Source organism: Micromys minutus (assembly GCF_963924665.1).
Source record: "Micromys minutus genome assembly, chromosome: 6".
Taxonomy (NCBI): Eukaryota; Metazoa; Chordata; class Mammalia; order Rodentia; family Muridae; genus Micromys; species Micromys minutus.
Genome location: NC_137975.1, coordinates 48,248,907 through 48,272,660, shown reverse-complemented (window position 1 = coordinate 48,272,660; position 23,754 = coordinate 48,248,907). Strand labels below are relative to the sequence as shown.

The 23,754-nt window shown below is 39.4% G+C and overlaps 1 protein-coding gene across 1 annotated transcript in view; it reads right to left on the bottom strand.

The window, feature by feature from the left end:
- Positions 1-23,754, bottom strand: part of ST8SIA6 (ST8 alpha-N-acetyl-neuraminide alpha-2,8-sialyltransferase 6) — a gene marked incomplete at both ends in the record, with an annotated part of 126,527 nt that overhangs the window by 26,742 nt on the left and 76,031 nt on the right. Inside the window, one exon of the mRNA XM_080918487.1 lies at positions 5,431-5,517. Coding sequence (XP_080774613.1) covers positions 5,431-5,517 — 87 coding nt within the window. The remainder of the gene's footprint in view (positions 1-5,430; positions 5,518-23,754) is intronic.

Sequence of the window (23,754 nt, the reverse complement as noted above, 5' to 3'; positions counted from 1 at the left end):
GACTCGTCTGTCTGTTTATTTGCAGACTTTGGATACTTACACCAAATTAAACATAATGAAATGGCCTTAACAATGTGAATATGCACTTTTTAAATTAGTATATGTAACCCTTTTATATGTTTATTTTGTTTAACACTATACTTTTGGGGGTCTACCAATGAAACTACTAAATGGCTTTTGAGTCTTTAAAAAATTAAAGTTTATTTATTTATGTTGTTTATCTGTGTTTGTGTGTATGTACACTGCCATACATGTGGAGGTTGGAGGACATTGCACAGGAATCTCATCTCTCCTTCCACCTGAAAGGTTTTAGGACTTGAACTCAGGTCATAAGACTTAGATGGAGGTGCTTTTTCCAGCTTATCCTTCTCACTGTCATAGCCTTGGACATTTTCTTATATACTTAACACAAGTATAGTGATGGCTTTTAAGAAAATTCAACTTCATTAAAGCTGGGAGGTTGCTCAAGATTTAATGAAACTGTTACCATGTAATTCTTGTTGGTAACAAAATCATTAGGCAGAAAATTATGTATTTTACAAATAACTGGAAAGGTATCTCATTTAAACGAGTGCTAAACCCCAGCATTCCACAACAGCGCTGTTTTCTAACACCGGGCTTCCATCTTATGTCTCAGAAATACGAGGATGCTTTAATAAATCAAGTGATACTAGAGAGCTCCCCCTCCCCCAAAATCTGAAATCAATGTAATGGTATGTGGATTTCTAGGAGAGGAAAGGTGATAGTAACAAGAGGATTAAGCATGGTTGCTGTGCTTGGTAATTTCTGTAACTGATGACAGACAAGTAAGTTCTTTCAGTGTGGGAAGGGTAATGCGGTAATTCCCATGCAAGTAACACAGAGAATCAGAGACTAATGGCTGGAGCTCAAAGATCTGTGGGGATGAAACCTGCTTAACAGAAGTTTCCAGAGCTTTACAGAGGAATTTTAATGGGTGAACTTGATCACGCAGCTCCGTGACTTGCTCAAACTTCTTGGTGTCCTGCTCCAATATTGCAGTGACTTGCTTAACAAACTGAGTGAAGGTTGGTTTATCAAAGGAAGAGGGAGCCGTACCAAGACTGGCCTTTCTTACACTGAAATCTGAGTGGACTCTATGCACTCACTGCCTTGGGAGAGTAGGAAGATTTCTAACCAACAAATAGTTTGAAAGGTAGGGACAGTAGACACCTCGGTATGATGACTTTGTGATGACTATTGAAATCGGAGGTCAAGAGAAAAGGGGCACCGAGCGTCTTCAACTCTTGCTTACATATTGCTTTAACTAGGTTCAGTTAAGACTTCATAAAAACAATCCACGGCTATGACACTGACTGTCTAGAGCAGGGGAGGGAATAAATGCTTGTGTCCTATATCAAGCAGGCAAACCCCTATTAAGCAGAACCCCTGGTACAAAGGACTGCTTAGGAATGCCTCGGCCCATTGGGAAAGAAGAAGCACAATTATCTGACCACAATCGTTGCTTCTTAGACAGGCTGAACGACACTTGCTGTGTAGATCAGGTTGGCCTAGAGCCTGCCTTTGTTTCCCTGGAGCTAGGATGAATGGCTTTGGGAAACCAATCACACAGACATGGTATAAAGAACATTTCCTGAAGCTTCTTGCTTCCAGGTGAAATGTAAAAGTAGAGATGTCAATGCCAAGTTTCAAAATTCTCAAGCCCACAACTAAATGCTGAGTGAGGAGAAGGCTGGGAATCTATAAAAGAAGAAAAACATCTGCAGAGAAGGGGGATTTTTCTCTACTTGTTTTCCTTGTTTGGTGAGCACATTTTCTCTTGGCATTTCCAGAATAAGGAAGGCCTTTTTATGGCTAGTTGTCCCAGGACCACTTCAAACACAGCCTGTCTTGTGAAAAATCACCTTCCTTTGAAAGCTATGTTTTGGTCAGTAGCCCCGTGATTATCCAAATCACTCAGGCCCTGAGTTTCGTATTTAACTTTATTTTTCTTCTCATTTAATTATGGATGAATGAAGGACCACTTATTTTCAGTCACACGGGTTTAAAGGATAGACTTGGGGACATGGGTAAGATAAGGCCAGGCCCAGAAGAGCTCCAAGGCAAATGTTCCCCTTTGTATTTCATAGATACTATCTGTATTTCAGTCCCACAGTCTCCTCTGCTCACTTTTCTCCCACCAGCCCCTCAACTGCTCTGACTCTGCACATGCAAACTAACACTCCACTTCATACAACAGTATGCCAAACAAATACTTATGCAATAAATTCACTGTGGGAGTCCTCTGCACGGAATACCTCATTGGTCCTTGGTATCCACAGATACCCAGGAACCTTCCTCTTCTAATCATTGCTCTGCATCATGGGGTCTTCCCAACTCGGCCTACAAGCACCCCTTTTATATGTATATATATGTGTATATGCTACAGCTGAAATTAAGGTCTGGCTGCTTCACCCCACATTGGTCCCCAGCTCCCTGTCTATCCACCCTCCGAGCTAGTACTCAGACTCTGTTTCCTTCCAGAGCACACATCAAGAGATGACGCATAATCGTGATCTTGCACTGGCATATAACAGTATTTGTCTAAAATAATTGTTCTGAAATTAAGTGTTGGATAAATTCATATTTTACTTATTTATCTATTTCTCGTCTTTGGGAACTTAAAATTCTTTGAGGTTGGTAAAGAAACTACATTTTGCTTGCTTATTTCATGTATCCTACCACTGAGCTATTTATTAAAGCTCTCTTTGTACATAGCACTACACTAGGTAATAAAGGGAGCTACTGTACTTTGGCATAGTAAGTCCTAAACAAATATTTGTGGGTGAGTAAATTATACACCTTCTCTTAGCAAGTAGCCTGCTTATTTAAGAGGGGAACATAAAAAGACTTTTATGCTCTCTTATTTTTAGCTCATTTGACCACAGAAATCCTATAATTTTTAAATAGTCCCCAGGAGTAAACCATAGGAAGTTTCAACAAATGGGTTTCAGATACATTTTATTATATATTTGCTTGCTCATATTCTTGAGAATTTAATGTCACTTTTGAAGTGGCTGCTAAAAGAATGTTATTGCCTTTTTAAACTATACATTTTATTCTTCAGTTTGACACAAATTGCTATAAATAAATCAGATGGAAAAATATTTAGCTACTTGACATCTACAATAACAAGGGGGTGTTTCTACAATGCCAGATTTATAAATAGGCAGAGGCTCCCAGACTTAGTTATTATGATTTAATTGCACAAACTTCTGTTGAGGGTTTACATCATTTAGCTAACAAATATGTCCATAAAAATAAAGCATTACAGTATCATTCATATTCAAGCAAATGAATAAATGTCACTGTGACTATTCTGTTGAGTTGTAACAAACAATCAGTGGTATGGTATAGCCCCAGATGTTTACTTCAATTGGCCCTGAAAGGATGGATAGGCTGCTGGGTAATCACCATGGTTACTAATGTACTCTTCTTGTGAGAATGGTACTGAGGCAAAATGGTACCATCTATCACATAACTCCCATCCATCAAAATATACAGCAGGGATCCTCATCATGCAGCTTTAGGTTTCAAGAGACTGGTGGGGGATGTAGCTAACTTGGTAGAATTGTCTTGGGTAGCATACATGAAACCTTGGCCTCAAAATCCTCTACCACATAAACACAAAGTGATGGCAGCAGACACCTATAATCCCAGCGTTTGTGAGGTGAAGGCAGGAAGATCAGGAGTCCAAGGTCATTCTTCAGTACACAGCCAGTTTAAGGCCAGCCTGGAACATACAGACTATCTTTAAAAGGAAGCGGATAAGAGGAATATCTTTAAAAAGAAAATATTATTTTAATTGTGTCCGATTGTGTGTGAGAACTTGCAAAGCCAATTTAAGTCTCTGAATAACACTCCTTTCTTCCAGAGAGGATTTACTTTCTGCTTCTATTAGTTATCTAGGCTAAGGGCAGATCTCCTAAATCCAGCTGAGGATGGAAATAATTCTACTTCAGGCTCCATTCCTTTTGAGAGCTGGCCTTTGCAAAGGATTCTGGAAGCCCTGCATAACTTCTCTGCTCTCAGCCTCTTGACATTCAGCAAGCATCTTCTGAGAAAGAGCAGTCTCAGATTCTGGGCTCTTTCCTCCTCTGGCTCTTTGGGTTCCTGTTCAGCACTGGCACACAGGTGGCCTTGCTCCTTGCTTTTCTTCCCTTCCTCTCAGGAGGCTTGCTCTGAATCCATGACCAGAAGCAGAAGAGCTCACAGTTAGGATTACTGATATCACTTTACCGCCCCTTTAGCAAAGTACCTTAGATTGATCTTTAATAGCTCAACACCCAGTATCTCCTCTTGCCCATCCTGCCTATATAAACAGGTCTCTCAAAAGTTAACCATTTTCACTCAGACTTTGCTCATGATTTTACAACTTAAAGTCCAGTCTTGAACTGGACAGTGTAAACACAAAGATATCTTAGAGCTCAAACAGTTAAACAAAGATCCCTAACTGAGTCTATGGTCCTTACTTCCGGTGATTAAAATACCCAACAACACCTCTCTACCCCCCCCTCTCTCTCTGGCTCACGGTCACAGATAATTTGGTCACGGGCTCCACCTCACGCTCTGGATAGAGCATCATGGTGACTGAGGCACTGGTAGAAGCGTTTCTTCACCTCATATCTGACAGGAAGCAGAGAAAATAGAGCAGAGACCTTCAAAGACACATTACCTGTGACCTACTTTTCCCAAGCAGGTCCTTCTCCTGAAGTTCTTAGTATCTCCCCTATTCCACCAAGCAGCAGGGGCACTCAAAACCTAGCACTCAATCAATAAGTTTGTAGAAGACATTTCTTACTGAAACCACAACAGAACCTTTCACCCTGAAATGACAGGAAAAAGAGCCGATGTGGAAGGATGTCCTATAGGAAACCACGGCATACACATGTCTATCTAACAGCAAGTTCAGTGACCCTCCTGTCTCCACTTTCCACAGCACTGGGGTTACTGCACAGGACCTTATGTGGGCTCTAGGTATTCAAACACAGCTCCCGAAGCTTACACAGCAACCACTTTAAGCCCCGAGCCATCTCCTCCATCCAATTGTTCTGAAGCGATGACATCATAGGTGAGCCTCTTCCTTCCATGCTTTCCCTAATGTCGCTGGTGCTACGGCATCTTATTCAGGAGACAAATACTGAGCAACTGGAAATGACACAGAGGGCTGACATCAATCTAACTCACAGCGAGCAGCATCATAAAAGCTTTCCTGTGGACCTGGATTTCTTTGGGGTTGATTCTTGTTGGAGTAGGGTGCTGTAGTTTCACAAGATTGTAGAGTTTAGCTGTTCTGATCGACAGTAAGCCCCTCCTACTTTTTTTTTAACAACTTTCTGCCCTTTTCCACTAAAAATCAAAGTAACAATGCATGATTTCACTCATACTATTGACGAAAATATGGTTTCTTACCTAAAATTGTCATATTCTTCTGCTTGCCGTTTCCATGGGCATCTCTGTATGTTTGTGATGATCTGGAGGTAGTCATCCTCTGAGTACCTAGGAATTAAATATTACTATAATTACACAAGAAAGTCTCAGTTCTAGAAGTTTCTCACTTTGGAGATAAAATCCAGCAGAAATAATTAAAAATCAGACTTGCTCCTGAATATCTATTTAGAAACATACAGCTTAAAAATTAGTATTACTGTTATTATCATTTTTATTATTGTTTATGAATATGTATACTGCACATTTTGTAAGCCAAGTTCATCATTCCAAACTGTGAACATGTTCTGTGTGTCTCTTTTTCTTTGTATCTGTCTCTCACACACACATACAAGAGCAACCTTATATTAATTTTAAGCCAATAACAAATAAATACTATCTAAACGTTTAGCATGAACATATAGGTTTTTTTCAGGTTTTAAGTTAATAGCTTAAAATTGGAATATGTAGTTAGAATCTCCTACACATACATAAGCATACATACATACACACACAGATAATCATCTGGTTTTGATTTTCTGCAATACATAAAAAACAGATTGGACAATGGCAAGAAAGCTGCATATAGGCATAAAAAGCTACAGAGACTGACACACTCTGATAGGATAGGCATGGAACAAAAATCCCAGCTCCCTTAGCTTTCTCTCAATTTGAGATTTCACGATTAAGTATTAATTCCTAAAGCAGAGAATGCTGTTTCATCTTTAAGGGTGTTCATTTGAAATGCAAATATCTCTCTGAATTGAAAGAAAAAAAAACTACCTTGAGTTTTCTTTCTATTTGGCTCTCAGCCATCGGTTGCCAGCCATTAAAGATCAAAGATCAAAGCTGTGCAACACACAGACACACACAGCACATACAACACACACATACACAACACACATACACACATACATAACACACACACTACAACACATATAACTTACACAACACACATACACACAGCACACATAACACACACAAAACACAAAACAACACACACACAATACACACATACACACACATACACAATGCATACACAACACACATATACACACACATACAAAATACACACACAACACATACACAACACACACAAAACACACAACACACAGAACACACACACAACACAAAACAACATACACACACATACACAACACACACACAACACACTCATACACACATACACAACACACACAACACAACACACACACATATACACACAACACATACATACACACAACACAAAACAACATACACACACATACACAACACACACACAACACACTCATACACACATACACAACACACACAACACAACACACACACATATACACACAACACATACATACACACATACACAACACACAACACACACATACATACACCACACACACACACACACACACAGAGAGGAGAGAGAGAGAGAGAGAGAGAGAGAGAGAGAGAGAGAGAGAGAGAGAGAGAGAGAGACAGAGAACATGTTCTCCACACACTGGCCATTACCCATGTGAACGCAATGAAGATTCTGCAAGGTGATTTGTAAAAGGAAGCGTTTCTGACAGGTGGGGTGTAGTCAACCACAGAACTCTGAAATTTCTTTTCTCCTGGGCTTCTCTCCCTCCAGCAACACTAGCAACAGGAAATCAACTTGTTTCCCACTGACTCTGCAGATGAACCCAGATAAATCTCCTAAGAACACAGTAATTACTGAAAGCAAAAGAAAGAGCTTCCACCAGAAGGATTCCCAATTGATGTAAGCACACGGTTCCCAAGCACAGACTCAGATAGATCACCCCATGGGTCTTGTATTCATCTTAGTACACTGTCATGAGACCTCCATGCTGTGAACCCCCCAAACTGTCTAGATGAGATATTTCCTGCTGAACTGCAGTCCTGCCTCTACAGGATTGAAGATGACCAAAGACCTTTTGCAAATGACAAACTAAAATTGAAAACAACAACAACAAAAGAGCCATCCAGCAACTTACATAAAGCATTCTTAAGATTCTTAAGACAGAGGCACTGCTATGCTATTGCTCCTGTCTAGAGAAGTCCAACTAATTACCAAGACATGGCTTTAAATCTTGTCAGCGTGTCATTGGGACAACCAGATCAATGTACAAACAAGGACCCCACAAACTAAGGTAAGCAAACAGCTTTTGTTCACTCAACTCCACCAAACAGAATGTAAGGGAGAGGAAGGCCAAGCAACATACCTAATTAAGTCAATGAGAATTGCAATTGCATTTGAAGTCAATAGAATGCATAATTGTAAGATAAAGGAAATAGGAAGCAATTGTCTTGTCATCAGAGTAGATGTGTCACTCTAGATTTTATTAGCACGCTATTTATAAGACAAGAAAAAAAATGAGGGTTTTAATGATGTGTGGCTCAGATGAGCAAACTTGAATATTAAGCAATAAAAACTATTGAAAATTAAAAACAAATGGGGATATCTTGATGAAAGCAGAGCCTTGTAGTGCAAGCCTGTAATTCCAGTATGCAGGGGGCAGAGGCACAAGCACCAGTAGTTAGAGCTGACCCAGGCTCCTTAGTAAGACACTATACTGTCTTACTGAGAAAGAAATAGGGGCTTTGAAAAGAAGAAGAAAATTAGCAGCCAGTGGTTTGATATGTGTATAAATATAGTCCTCATAAAAGGGAGGAAAAGCATCTTTGAAGTCTGACGAGGTCTGTCACAAAAGCCTACGAAAACTGTAAATCACAGACCCAAGAAGGCCAACAAACACCAAGCACAAGAAACACGAAGAAAATGACAATGTAAGAATAAATTCTTAGCATCACCAAAGAGAAAGCTCTTAAGTGTAGTGAAATAAAAACACACTACGTACGAAGAAACAACAGCCTGCAATGTGCTTCTCGTGAGAAAGAATGGGAGCTGAAAGGCATGGGGCTAATGACATAAGCTGCAGAATGGGGCAGGGGGGAAGCTCACCTGGAATTCCATATGGGAAAATCCTTTTTAAAAAATGGGGGTAAAGATAATGACACGGTCAGCAGCCATGTTGGAGAGAGTGTCCAGGCAGAAGAGCCACAGCAAAGAAGAGCTCCAGCAATAGAATATATAAACACACATGAACACACACAGGACCCCTTTTCATACTCTCCTACATTTCTTTAAAAGGTGTCTGGGCTTGAAAAACGGCTCAGTCAGCACAGAGCCTGCCTGGAAAGCATTGGGACCTGAGTTTGATTCCCAGAACCCAGGTCAAAAATGACAAAATGGCGCATGTGTTTGTAATGCTGGCAGGAAGGTGCAGACAGGAGGGGCCCTGGGGATTGCTGCCCAGACAATCTAGCCTATTAGGTGAGACCATATTCATGTGTACCCCCTGACCCCACCCGCACCCCCATGCACATTTTTAAAATAAAAAGGTCAAAGAAAACATTGACAATTTAAAGATAGAAATAATAGAAATAGTTACAGCATTTTTAAAACAAGTACAATCACAATTATGAAACAAAGCCTAGATGGCAGGAACGGAGTGGGAGAAAGCCGGAGCAGAAGATGGATAAAGCATTTGAAAGTAGACTGCAATGGGAAAAGAGATGCATGCTCTATCTAAAGTAACTGGTGAGAAACAAAGGAAGCCGCATAACTGTAGTCATAAAAATACTGAAAGCAAGAGGAGGCAGATAAGAAGAGAAGAAGAACAAAACCAAACAGCAAGAGGGTGGAGTAAACGAAATGAACTATACCATTAAACGTAAATGACATAAATATACCCACCAGAGGCAGATAGAATGAAGCCAAAAACTTTCCAGACAAGAAAGTATGTAAAAAAAAAAGAGGAGAATGATAACCACAGTAGAGATAAAGAAGTCAAAGTCCAACTGACTATAGCCACAGTAGAGATAATGAAGTCGAAGTCCAACTGACTATAACCACAGTAGAGATAAAGAAGTCGAAGTCCAACTGACTATAACCACAGTAGAGATAAAGAAGTCGAAGTCCAACTGACTATAACCACAGTAGAGATAAAGAAGTCGAAGTCCAACTGACTATAACCACAGTAGAGATAATGAAGTCGAAGTCCAACTATCTATAACCACAGTAGAGATAAAGAAGTCGAAGTCCGACTGACTATAACCACAGTAGAGATAATGAAGTTGAAGCCCGACTGACTATAACCACAGTAGAGATAATGAGGTCGAAGTCCGACTGACTATAACCACAGTAGAGATAATGAAGTTGAAGTCTGACTGACTATAACCACAGTAGAGATAATGAAGTTGAAATCCGACTGACTATAACCATAGTAGAGATAATGAAGTTGAAGTCCAACTGACTATAGCCACAGTAGAGTTCAAACAGGAAAATTCACCATATAGAATTAACATTAATGAGCAAGGACTATTATGAAAATAGAGTAAGATCAGAAATAAAACATATAAATGTGTTGCTACTCTGGCCAAGGAAGAGTGACAGAGGACACAAAAGAGAGATGTTGGGGAGTCTGGAGAGCAATAATGGTATGATAATATGTCAACAACAATTTGGTTGTTGTAAACGCAATGGATGCACTTACTAAAAGGTAAAACCCCCAAAACCCACTTAAAAGAAGTAGTTCATGAATACTATCACTGCTGTTTTAAAACTGCAATGAAAATCATTTCTGAAAAGAAAACATGCACACAAATGGCTTTGTTGATTTTATCAAACATTTTAGGACTGCTAATACAAACTCCAAGAAACCTGAAAAGGTAGTTATGTCCAAACTTTATACGAACAGTGGCACCCTGATACCAAAGTCCAAGTCAAAACATTGTTTTAAAATATACAAATATCCTTTAAATGAATACACACTAAATTGTTCAACAGAAGCGTGTTGAATTAGGTCCAGTGGTGCATGCACATGAAGAAGAACCTGTAAACAAGTGGGGGTATGTGCAAGATTGGTGATGAGATTAGCATCCAATGCACCTCACTAGATTAGTGTAACAGTGAAGAGAAACCCACACAGCATTTTAACACATAAAAATAAAAACAGCATTCAACCCTGCCTAACATTCAAGCTCCCACAAAAATTTCAGCAGATTAAAAACCAAACAAAACAACAAAAACAAATTTAAAAAAAGGAATTTTCACAGTTCAGTGGTAAGAATGAAAGAAAAAAAGAAAGAGAGGAAGAAAGAAAGAAGGAAGGAAGGAAGGAAGGAAGGAAGGAAGGAAGGAAGGAAGAAAGGAAGAAAGGAAGGAAGCTTCAAGAGCTTCATACTTCGTGGCCAAAGTTCCCAAGGTGAAGAACACGGAAAGATGGATTCTCTTCAGCTGTTGTCCACTGCACTGGAGGGCCAACCAGCACAAGAAAGGCAAGAGTAGGAGCAAGTCCACCCTGTCTTGAAAGAAGGAAGGAAAATTGTCTCCACCCAGAGATAACACAATCATCTACTGGATCTACAGAAAAGCAGCTAAAATGAGTAATGGCAAATCCTGAAGATACAAACCCAGCACACTTAATTAGTTACACTGCCAGTGATAGCTGGAAGTAAAATGAATAATATTTACTTTCCCTGTGCAACAGCCTGAAATAATCAGAACCAGGACACTAGCAATATTCCTGTGGAGATGAACATTAGAAACCAGAAAATACTGGGGAATAAATTTGATCAAATTGTACAAGGCTTATGCATAGAAAAGCAGAAGATACTGTAAAGAGAAACTGAAGGAGGAAATGAAGCCACACCCCTGTTCCTGTGTCAGAAAACTTACAATTGTCAGTTTTCAACTTTATTTAGAAATTTGATGAAATTAAATAAAATTACATCCATGGTTTGTTATTGCTAAATTATAGCACTCTAGAGAGAAGAGGCAGAAGACCCCTAAGTCTGAGGCCACTCGGCATTACATGGCATGTTTGAGAATAGTCAGGGGTACATAGTAAGGTCCTGTTTCCAAAATTTAAACAAACGTGGCTCTAAAGTTCCTAGGGAAACTGAGAGACTAAGCCTAGCCAGTAGAATCAGAAAACCAATAAAGCTAAGTGGTCCTACCCAAATTCAGGATGCACTGGATTGTTCCATGATCAGGCAGAGTCTTATCTCAGTCCAGACAGAAAAATCAACGACCAAAACTGTGAATCTATAAATAAGGGTGTTGAACAAGGCAGTGCATAGTGCAAATGGAAAAAACATCATCTTTTCAACAATGACTGCTTCAACAACTGCATGGTCATACCGACAACCATTAACACTCGCATCATGTCCAAGATATAAATATTAATTCTACATGGTTTACTAACCTAAACACAAGAGCTGTGTGAGAAAAAAACCTCTTCTTTGGTACCTCTGTGTATGTACATGTGTGTGCATGCCTCTGTGTGTATGTATGCATGTACGTATGTATGTATTTATGTGGTTCATGTGTGTATATGAGTGTGGAGTCTGGAAAGATGGCTCAGTGGTTAAGAGCACTGGCTGATCTAAAGGTCTTGAGTTCAATCTCCAGCTCCACATGGTAGCTCATAGCCATTTGTAATGGGATCTGATACCTTCTCCTGGTGTGTCTAAAGACAGCTACAGTGTACTCATATCTATAAAAGAAATAAATAATTCTGAAAAACATATGAGCGTGTGTATGTGCTGTGTGTGGCATGCATGTACATGCATGTGGGCAGATGTGCTTGTCTGAGAGTGTTTGAGCAGAAGCCATAAATCTACTTCAGGTGTTTTCCTTGGTCACTTTCCACCTCATTTTTTAAAAAGAGAGTCTCCCTGACCCTGGAGCTTATTTTTTTCTGCTATACCGCCTGACCAGCAAGGCCCTAGATCCTCCTGTTTCCACCCCTAGCACAGGAGTTACAAGCTTGGGTTGCCTTTCCTGCCTTATGAATGTGTGTTCTGGGATCTGGACTCACAGAGTTTTATGCACTGAGTTATCTCCCCAGGTAGGTACTGGGTTTTACACGTACCATGTACACTAAAGAAGATATCTATAAACTGAATATCAAATAAAACACGATGTTTGGAAAACACTACAAAGAAAAAATTTAAAATACGCAAATTGAGGAACATGTATCCACAGTCCATACAGAAACCAGGCTGTACAGAGAAATCTCAGATCTCATGATGAGGCAAGCCTATAAAAATGTGCAAAATACTTGAATTGACACTATGCCAAAGATAATAGGTAGCAATGAAACAAAATATGAAGAGAATGTCAGCTATTGTAAAAGTCAAATTAAAATCACTGTGATATGCCACAGCACACACTGATAACATAGCCAAGGTTGAAAATATGGACATATAAAGTTTGGTGAGCACAGAGCAACTAGAACTGTCATGCCTATTGTGGGAATGTGAAATAGATGATTACTTTAGTAAGCTGGTTTACAGTTCCTTCGAAAGTGAAGCACATACATATCATGAAAGCCCTGCTCTCATCTTCACAGAGTGCTTTAATATTCAAGAGACATGAAAACACATCCACAACAAAGACCAAAACACATCTGTTGAAATCAACTGTATTTGTACCAGACCAAAAAATGAAAATGAAAATAACCCCATGTAATCTGAAAGGGCTACAAAGAATTGTTTTATCTACATCTTAATGGAGAATCTTCCTTTTGTTCAGCAGCACAAAGGAATGAACTATTGTTGTGGCAGCAATATAGACAGACCCCAGAATGATTATAACTAAGAAAGTAAACCAGATTCAAAAAGAGTTCATGGCACAGATTGTGTTGGAAACATGCAAACGTGACCAAAATGACAAAGTAGTTCCGTGGTCACCTGAGGATGGGGTTGTTGTGCAGGGGTGGAGACGCCATGGAAGAAATGGATGGATTACAAAAGTAGCCCAGAAAACATTAGGTTATTATTGACAGGTTTATAACCTTCATTATAGTCATGTTGGATGTGTATGCAGAGATCCTTCAAAACATACACTTAAGTTGGGGGATACATAACATTACTTACTCATTTCAAAACCTTTATGGTGCTCATGATTGCCCTACAATTATATTTGAGATAGCTGGAGAGATGGCTCAGGGGTAAAGGCAATTGTTTTACAAGTCTGGTGACCTGAGTTTGTCCCCCAGCAACCATGTAAGGTGGAAGGAGAGAAATGGGTCCATGAAGCTGTCCTCTGATTCTACATGCATGCCATGACTTGTGTGTCCATACATGTCCACAAATAGAAAATGCTCAATAATAAAGTAAAAATGTTCAGAACTGTTTTTTTCTATGACAATAGATAGCAGTAAACAGTGCTCTATCAGACCTTGTACTGGATCAAATATCTACAATTCAGCATTTTGTCATGAACTTGGAATATATTTTAGATGATAAATTTTTAGAGTGCCTTGGAAAGCTAGTTAGTGCTGGCTCTCATGAAGTTTTGGAGGACCTTGATTAACATTCCTCAATGGTCCTTCTCACATCGCTTTTTATAACATTTGTATTTAAACACTTGTTTCCTAAGGCAGTGAGAACAGCAGAATGTCTTAGGGACACAAATGTGAATTTCCACAAGGCCATCAGCTACTCTGAAGCTCAAAGCAGCATTTCCTTGTCTAATACTTTATGGCTCCTACCTAATAATGTCCCTAGTACCGAATTTTACTGACTTGTCTGATTCATAAGTCTCTTGTGCATTGACTGAATTTAGCTTCACTTTGAAACTTCAAACAACCATTATAGAATTTGCTCATCTCTTCACACAGAAAATGGAGGGGTAATTTCTGCTGCTATGCAGTAGGGAATCTAACCTCTAGCAACTGGAGAAAATAGTAAATGCTTTTTCAATATAACAAGATACATGGCCAGCACATCTTACGGGAGAAAGTATTTATTTACACTCACAGTTTCAGAGAGAACTAGTCCATTATGTCACAAAAAACAGCAAAGCATCCATGACAGCAGAAACGTGTAGTAGAACAGTTTGTGTAGCTCTCAGTGAACCCAGAAGCAAAGAAGACATAGTAAGGAAGCCAAACTATACCCCCCAATGCCCACATAGGCGATACCTCTGCTAACCAGGCCTCCTGTCCCAAAGGCTCCAAAACTTCCCATAGTGATACCAGCCAGGAACTGAATTTTAAACATGCAAGCCTGTGGGGAACATTCCCCATTCAGCTCCTGACACCTAGATCAGCTGGTCTGGCATTTGGATTTGTTGGTAAGCCATCTTTCTTGAGGCGCATTGGTGATGTAGGGTGAATATGGGCAGCCTCTTTTCCCTGCTTCCATGTTCTCTCACTAACTGGAGCTAGCTCATAACTGGAGCTTATTTAACTTTTAGGAATAAACAGGATGTTAAACACCCAGTGGCTTGAAGTAGGCCAGTGTGCAAACATTTGCACTACAGGAATTAGCAAATGGGAAAGGGGGGGGTCAGGGTGCCTTGTGCTCCGTGTGTCCAAGTGGACTGTGTTCCTTACACTTCCTCCCCATTGTGTAATGCCTACACTGACAAACACTCACTCTCGGGTGTATTTCGAGCCTTACAGAGCCATGCCAAAGAAGTCAGGCATGACTACACCTGCTTTATCAAGCAAACAAATTCAGAGTGGTCCAAAGACTCCATTAAACAAAACTACCCTAAGGGATACAAATGTCAACCATAAAACCCTGGAATATTAAAGATGATTTTGTGTCTACTAAGATGTACTGTGAATTCTCTTGAGTTAATTACATTTTTAGTTGGTTCTATTAAAAACGTAATCTGTGAATTATTTCTTAAATCATTCCTGCCTTCATACCAAGTTACCATTTATAACTAAAATAATGGTATGACAGAAACCTATGTAGCTGAAGGCAGTGTGTCACTGGGTTGGACTTTGAGATGTCCAATGCGCAGGCCAGGTCCACTGTCACTCTTCCTGCTGCCCGAGGATCCAGATGCAAAACTCTCAACTGTGCTCTAGCACTGTGTCTGCCTGCACACTGCCATCATGCTTCCTGCCAGGATGACAATGGACTACACCTCCAAACTGTAAGCCAGTCCCAATGAAATGTTTTCCTTCATAATAGCTGCTGTGGTCATGCTGTCTCTTCACAACAATAAAAACCCAACTAAGGCAGTGGTCAAAGCATTTTGTACTTTGCAATGCATACCTTTGGTTCAGTTGAAGTTGGCTCCAATTTAGCTTAAGATTGAAAGATGCCAATCACAGTGTATCTCATTTTGCTGACAAAGTAGCTTTGTAGAACTGTCTACTACTTTCGAGTGAGTTTTCTTTTTAGAAGGTAGAAATGCCACATTGAAGTCTTGAGAAGTAACTCCATGGTTTATATTTTTACAGAAAATACAGCTCAGATGTCTGTGGAGGTAAACAGCTTGCTCAATATTACATTGTAAGTGAGTGAGCTAAAAATTAAGCTCATGTCTTTGGGTTGCAGCTCCCTTTCTAATATATCATTCTGCATCTCATCTACTTTATAATGAAACTGAAAATTAATCTCATCAGAAACATTTTCTGGTCCCAAGACACACAGTAAATCACAGTAAATAATGTAGCAAGTTATTTCAATAGAATAAATACTATCTACTTAAGTCATCATTAATAATACTAAAACTGAGAACATTATAAATGACAGAAAAGATATTAAATAAATATCATATTAAATGTCTCTTTAGTATTTTTTCCAAGAAATGTCTCTTTGAAGATGAATATACCCATGCTGTGTCTAGTTTTATCTCAATTAAGATAAAATTGGACTTTTAAAATGCTTTAATATATGGGTAATTAATTAAAGCATTAAATATTTATTTGGCACTTATTAGGTGGTTTGAAGTCATCTTGGGGATATTCATTTATTAGTCCTGTCCAGTCATCTGTGACTCTCATTTATTTCTTGTGGCATCTCTTCATGTGGCAGGCCAACCCTCCTCGCCTACTGAAATGGGCAGGAACAGCTCAGTACTACCATGTCAGTTTCTGTGCCATGTTCTATGGCTCAAAATAATTCACAGCCATTACCAGAGCTCGGTTCTGCATGGCATAAGACCTGTGGGGCTAGAAACATGACTAGTATGTAAACTGTTTGGCACCTAAACATGAGCACCTGTGTATGATCTCTAGAGTCCGTATTAAAGCTAGGCATGGTGGCACACACTGCAACCCCAGTGCTGGGCAGGCAGAAACAGGACAGTCCCTGTCTAGCTGCATCAGTGAGCTCCAAGATCCATGAGAGACTCTGTCTCAAAAAATAATAAGGTGGAGGGTGATTGAGGAGGAAACATACGGTTGACATCTGGCCACTGTATGAACTCTTCCTGCCACACATACATAAACATGTACATACGCACATAAAAGCAGAAATAACTCCTATAAACTAATACACCGTTGTGAGATTTCTAGTCCACTCTTCCAATCATTTGAACCAAGAACTACTTTTTAAAGGCATGACTGATGAGCGCATAAAAGCGAAATGAGGAGCATGTGGCCACTGTATGGGTGGAGCCATGCAACAGCTCTGTGATGCCACATACCTTTATCAGAAAGGAAGACTTCACATCGCTTTTCAACTCTGTATGTGTGATGCCAACTTGCAATTAGAATGCTGTGTGTATCAGCAACTGACATGGAAGGGAAGTATCCCAAATTTGTAGTCTCTCCTTAGCTCTTAATGTCCCTCTGACAAATTAAGCCAACAATACAGGGAAGCTTCAGACTTTAACTCCTAAAAGTACTTGTTTCTAGCCCAGGACAATTGTCCAAGGTGCTATATCACAGCATTTTAAAATGTCTGACATGGATTTTATTTTTCAGTGAAAAAAAAATGTTTTCTCTGTCCTAGAAAATTAAAATGTAGGGGTATCTTTACTATGTAGATACATGGGAGGAAATGCTGCAAGCTGGACTAACGTTAGCAAACTGAAGGGAATCGCTTACCCAGATGAGGATGGTGTAATATTGCTACACTAACTGGAATGAACAATAGAACTAGGTAGACCAGGAAAGCTGTTAGCATCCCTCATCCATAGTGTCCTCTCAAAAAGCTACAGACAGTGGCTCTTTCTACAGATGTCCTGTCTTGGTTTGTGATAGATACCATGTTCAAAAGCATCTTGGGAAATAAAGGGTTTGTTTCAGCTTACATTTTTGTGTTCATCATTGCACAAACTCAGGGCAGGAACTGAAGCAGAAACCCGGAGGCAGGACTAAAGCAAAGGCCATGGGGAAACACTGGTGGCTGGCTTGCTCCCTGAAGCGTGCTTTCTTACAGCACCCAGGACAACCTGCCCAGGGCTCACTGTCCACAATGGACTGGGTCTTCCCACACTAATCACATTAGTCATTAATCAAGAAAATGGTCCACAGTTGCCTACCGGTTGATTTGATGGAGACATTTTTCCAGATGACCCGAGATGGTGTTAAATCTTTCTACCTTCTCTGTGTCTTGCTATTTATTTCCTGGCTGGCCCTAACTAGACAGTCCCATCTAATGCAGTCAGTGCAATGAAGCCAGCTCCTGGGAGCGGTATACAAGACAGATAACAGACACTCTGCCTGGACAGATAGAAAGCAAAGACTCCAGAAGAGGACTCCAAGCCTGTTCACAGTGGTATTTTTTAGTATTACTTAAGAATAACTGAATTTTGCTTCAGTAGAAAAAATTTGATGCAATGTAAAAATAGCTCAGGACCTTACAGAATAAAACCAAGTGTAATTTTCAGTCTCTGGAAAGAGTTCCTTCTGCAGAGATATCTGTGACATGCAAATGCATCACCAGGATATGAAAAAACAAAACAGAAGCAAAGAATGAACAGCCTATTTAATATTTTTATATTTACTCTTAAAAACAGGAATACCGTCAGATTTTGGAAGATGAAAGAAAAATGATGCCCTACTTTTCAAGCTTGAAGAAAGAAATTTAGAGATCTATATCAGTGGGTATCCAGAGCTGAAACCAGTGGCTAGCGATCTTATTATGTCAAATGTTAGAAACATACATTGCAAACAGTCTGAGAGAACCAATAAAATATAGCATTTCCTGTCCTTTCAGTACCATTGGGTAGGAAGTGTGAGTTACAATAGTCAAGGGGTCAGAGTGGCTGCAGTATCTGGTAAGACTTTTTAAGCATGTGTGAGTGGCTATGAACCTTTTGCCACTCACATTCATGTGAGTCACTCCAGCAGAGGTGACCCTTCCCTCCTGTTCTGCAACATCATCTAGTCACCACAAATATCTATACACCCACAGAACTCATCATTTTAATATTCAAATATTTATTGGGTAAATATTTGCTGGGCACTTGCTGTAGATTAGTTACTCTTCTGAGCACCAACAATACAGGAAACTAAACATAAAAAAAAAATCCATGATCTCTTAATGTTGCATTGTAATAGGAGATGACTTAATAGTAAATCCTATTAACACAGGGATTAGTATCATGGAAAGTTTTTGTAGGCACTAAGTAATTTGAAAAAAAAAAAAAAAAAAAAAACAAGAAAGAGAAAGTAGTCAAAGAGAGACAGAGAGTGTGGGGATTGCTGCAGAGTCACCAGGAAAGCGCTTGAGGGGGTAAGGGTGGAGGGGAAGCTTAAGGAGAAAGCCAGGCTTTGTGGATGGGGTGTGGCTATGAGGGGGGACATTCTGGGTAAAGGTAAACAGGTACAGCTAAAGACAAGATAGTCAAGGAGGTATTTACCAAACTGTCAGTAGATAAGGACAGAAAGAAGACCTGATATCATAGGCCTCACTTAAACTGTGTCATCCAGACTAGCAATCTTTTATTACACAGCTCAGAATTCTTGGAAGTTCAGAGCCTCAGGCTTTACCCCAGGTCCACAACCAGAGTTAAAACAGCCCCCAAGTGAATGCAGACATAGTAAGACTTTAATCTTAACTGTTTTACTGGGGTATAATTTGCATATGTGATTCAGCCATGCAGGTGTATCAATTAGGTTTTATTATATTCACACATATATTCAACAGTGTTATAAGTTCACAGTGCAGGGGAGCAGAGAGATCTCTGCGGAGTGCACACGGAAAGTGCACCCCCTGCTTTGCCCTGCCCTGCCTTGCCCGATCCAGCGACCCGGAACAGAAATTTAGACCTTCTGTTTCCACCCGGCAGAGACTTCAGGACGCAGAGCGGAGCCTGGCCCATCTGCCACCAAGACAATCTAGCAACACCAGAACCCAACTCTCCCATAACAGCAAACATCGGAATTCCAAACACTCCAGAAAAAGAAGACACAGACCTGAAATCATACCTCAAGACGCTGATAGAGATACTTAAACAAGAAAGGGAGGAAAAGCAAAAATATTCAGAAGCTTTTAAAGAAGAAACAAGAAAAACACTCAAAGAACTCAAAGAACTAGAGGAAAACAGAACCAAAGAAATAAAGGAATGAAAGAGGGAATTAAAACAGAAATTGACACAATAAAGAAAACACTAAAAGAGATAACCCTAGAGTCAGAACACCAAAAAAAAAAAAACAAAAGAAATCAGGAATCACAAAGGCAAGCATTTCCAATAGATTACAAGAGATCGAAGAGAGAATCTCGGGGGCAGAAGACAACATTGCAAACATAGACAAAACAGCCAGAGAAGATGCAAAAAACAAAAAGCTCCTAACCCAAAATGTCCAGGAAATCCAAGATACAATGAGAAGACCGAACCTAAGGATAATAGGAATAGAAGAGGGCGAAGAGTATCAACTAAGAGGCACAGTAAATATCTTCAACAAAATCATAGAAGAAAACTTCCCTACCCTCAAGAATAAAATGACCACGAGCATAAAAGAAGCCTTTAGAACTCCAAATAGGTTGGACCAGAAAAGAAATAACTCCCGACACATAATAGTAAAAACATCAAGTGCCCAAAGCAAAGAAAGAATACTAAAAGCAGTAAGGGAAAAAGGTCAGGTAACATATAAAGGCAGGCCAATCAGACTCACACCCAATTTCTCAACAGAGACTATGAAAGCTAGAAGAGCCTGGACAGACATCATGCACACCCTAAGAGAGCACAAGTGCCAGCCCAAGCTGCTATACCCGGCAAAACTATCAATCACCATCGATGGAGAGATGAAGATATTTCAAGACAAATCAAAATTTACACAATATCTGACCACAAACCCAGCACTACAACGAATTACAGGTGGAAAACCCAATACTATGAGGGAAAATACAGCCTAGTAAAAACAAGAAAATTCCTAAACAAGAAAACTAAAAAAAGAAAAAAAAAGTCATAACTCAACCCAGAAAAGCAATAATGGCAGGAAACAGAAAAAACTATTCTTTGATATCTATTAACATAAATGGACTCAACTCCACAATAAAGAGACATAGATTATCAGACTGGATACATAAACAAAATCCAGCCTTTTGCTGCATACAGGAAACTCATCTCAGAGACAGAGACAGACACTATCTCAGAGTAAAAGGGTGGGAAAAAAACTTCCAAGCAAACAGTTCCAATAAGCAAGCTGGAGTGGCTATTCTAATATCGAATAAAGTAAATTTCCAACCAAAAGTTATCAAAAAAGATAAGGAAAGACACTTTTTACTCATTACCAGGGAAATCTGTCAGGAGGAACTCTCAATCCTTAACATATATGCTCCAAATAAAAAAGCACCCACATTCATAAAAGAAACCCTACTAAAGCTCAAAAAATACATTTCACCCCACACAATAATTGTGGGAGACTTTAATACCCCACTCTCACCAATGGACAGATCAGGGAAACAGAAACTGAACAAGGACACTGCAAAACTAGCAGAGACTTTGAACCAACTAGAATTAATAGATATATACAGAACATATTATCCTAAAGTAAAAGAATACACCTTCTTCTCACCACCCCATGGCACCTTCTCGAAAATTGACCACATAATTGGACACAGAACAAGCCTCCATCGATATAAGAAGATTGAAATACTCCCATGCATCCTCTCAGATCACCATGGTCTACGGCTGGTCTTTAACAACAACAAAGACAACAAAAAGCCCACAAACCCATGGAAACTAAACAATGCTCTGTTAAATGATAGCAGGGTCAAAGAAGAAATAAAGAAAGAAATTAAGGATTTTCTAGAATTCAACGCAAAGGAAAACACAACATACCCAAACCTATGGGATGCAATGAAAGCAGTATTGAGAGGAAAACTCATAGCCCTAAGTGCTTCCAAAAAGAAACTGGAGAGAGCTTACCTCAGCAACCTGACAGCACAGCTAAAAGCCCTAGAACAAAAGGAAGCAGATATACCCAAAAAGAGTAGACGGCAAGAAATAATCAAAATTAGGGCAGAAATAGACCAAATAGAAACAAAAAGAACCATTGAAAAAAATCAACAAAACAAAGAGTTGGTTCTTTGAGAAAATCAACAAGATTGGTAAACCCCTAGCCAGACTAACTAGAGGGCAAAGAGAGAGTATCCAAATTAACAAAATCAGAAAGGAAAATGGCGACATAACAACTGAAACTGAGGAAATTCAAGAAATCATGAGATCCTACTACAAAAACTTATAGTCCACAAAATTGGAAAATCTGGAGGAAATGGACGAATTCCTAGACAGATACAAGATTTCAAAGTTAAACCAGGACCAAGTAAACCATCTAAATAACCCTATAACACCTAAAGAAATAGAAGAAGTCATCAAAATCCTACCAACTAAAAAAAGCCCAGGTCCAGACAGGTTCAGTGCAGAATTTTATCAGACATTTATTGGGGATATAACACCAATACTCTCCAAACTAATCCAAAAGATAGAATCAGATGGAATATTACCCAACTCATTTTTTGAGGCTACAATTACCCTCGTACCTAACCACACAAAGACCCTACAAGGAAAGAGAACTTCAGACCAATCTCACTTATGAACATTGATGCAAAAATACTCAACAAAATCCTTGCAAACCGAATCCAAGAACACATCAAAACCATCATTCATCATGACCAAGTAGGCTTCATCCCTGGGATGCAGGGATGGTTTAACATAAGGAAATCCATCAAAGTAATCCACGATATAAACAAACTCAAAGATCAAAATCACATGGTCATCTCACTAGACGCTGAAAAGCATTCGACAATATCCAACACCCCTTCATGTTAAAAGTCCTGAAAAGAACAGGAATCCAAGGTCCATACTTAAATATAATAAAAACAATATACAGCAAACCAACAGCCAACATCAAACTTAATGGTGAGAAACTTGAAGCAATCCCACTAAAATCAGGGACTCGACAAGGCTGCCCACTCTCCCCCTACCTATTCAACATAGTACTGGAAGTCCTGGCTGGAGCAATTAGACCACAAAAGGAGATCAAGAGGATACAAATCGGAAAGGAAGAGATAAAAACATCACTCTTTGCCTATGACATGATAGTGTACTTGAGTGACCCCAAAAATTCTACCAGAGAACTCCTACAGCTGATAAACAAGTTCAGCAAAGTGGCTGGATACAAAATTAACTCAAACAAATCAGTAGCCTTCCTATACTCAAAGGACAAACATGTGCAGAAAGAAATTAGGGAAAAGGTACCATTCACAATAGTCACAAAAACTATGAAATACCTTGGTGTGACTCTAACTAAGCAAGTGAAAGACCTTGTATGACAAGAACTTCAAACCTCTAAAGAATGAAATTGAGGAGGATCTCAGAAAATGGAAAGATCTCCCATGCTCATGGATTGGAAAAATCAACATCTTAAAAATGGCCATCCTACCAAAAGCAATCTATAGATTCAATGCAATCCCCATCAAAATTCCAACCCAGTTCTTCATGGAATTGGAAAGATCAATGTGCAATTTCATATGGAACAACAAAAGACCTAGAATAGCGAAATCCATCCTCAAAAACAAAATAACATCTGCGGGAATCACTATCCCTGACCTCAAGCTATATTACAAGGCAATTGTGCTGAAAACTGCATGGTACTGGTACAGAAATAGGCATGTGGATCAATGCAATAGAATAGAAGATCCAGAAATGAGCCCTCATGTATATGGTCACCTGATTTTTGACAAATGAGCAATAAACATTCAATGGAAAAAGGACAGCCTATTCAACAAATGGTGCTGGTTCAACTGGCACCGAGCATGCAAAAGAATGAAAATAGACCCTTTCTTATCTCTTTGTACAAAGCTCAAGTGTAAGTGGATCAAAGATCTCCACATTAAGCCAGATACACTGAAACTATTAGACAAGAAAGTAGGGAAAACCTTAGAACACATAGGCACAGGAGAAAATTTCCTGAACAAAACACCAATGGCTCAAGCTCTAAGGTCAAAGATTAACAAATGGGACTTAATGAGATTGCAAAGTTTCTGTAAGGCTAAGGACATCGTCAAGAAAACAAAACGGCAACCAACAGAATGGGAAAAGAT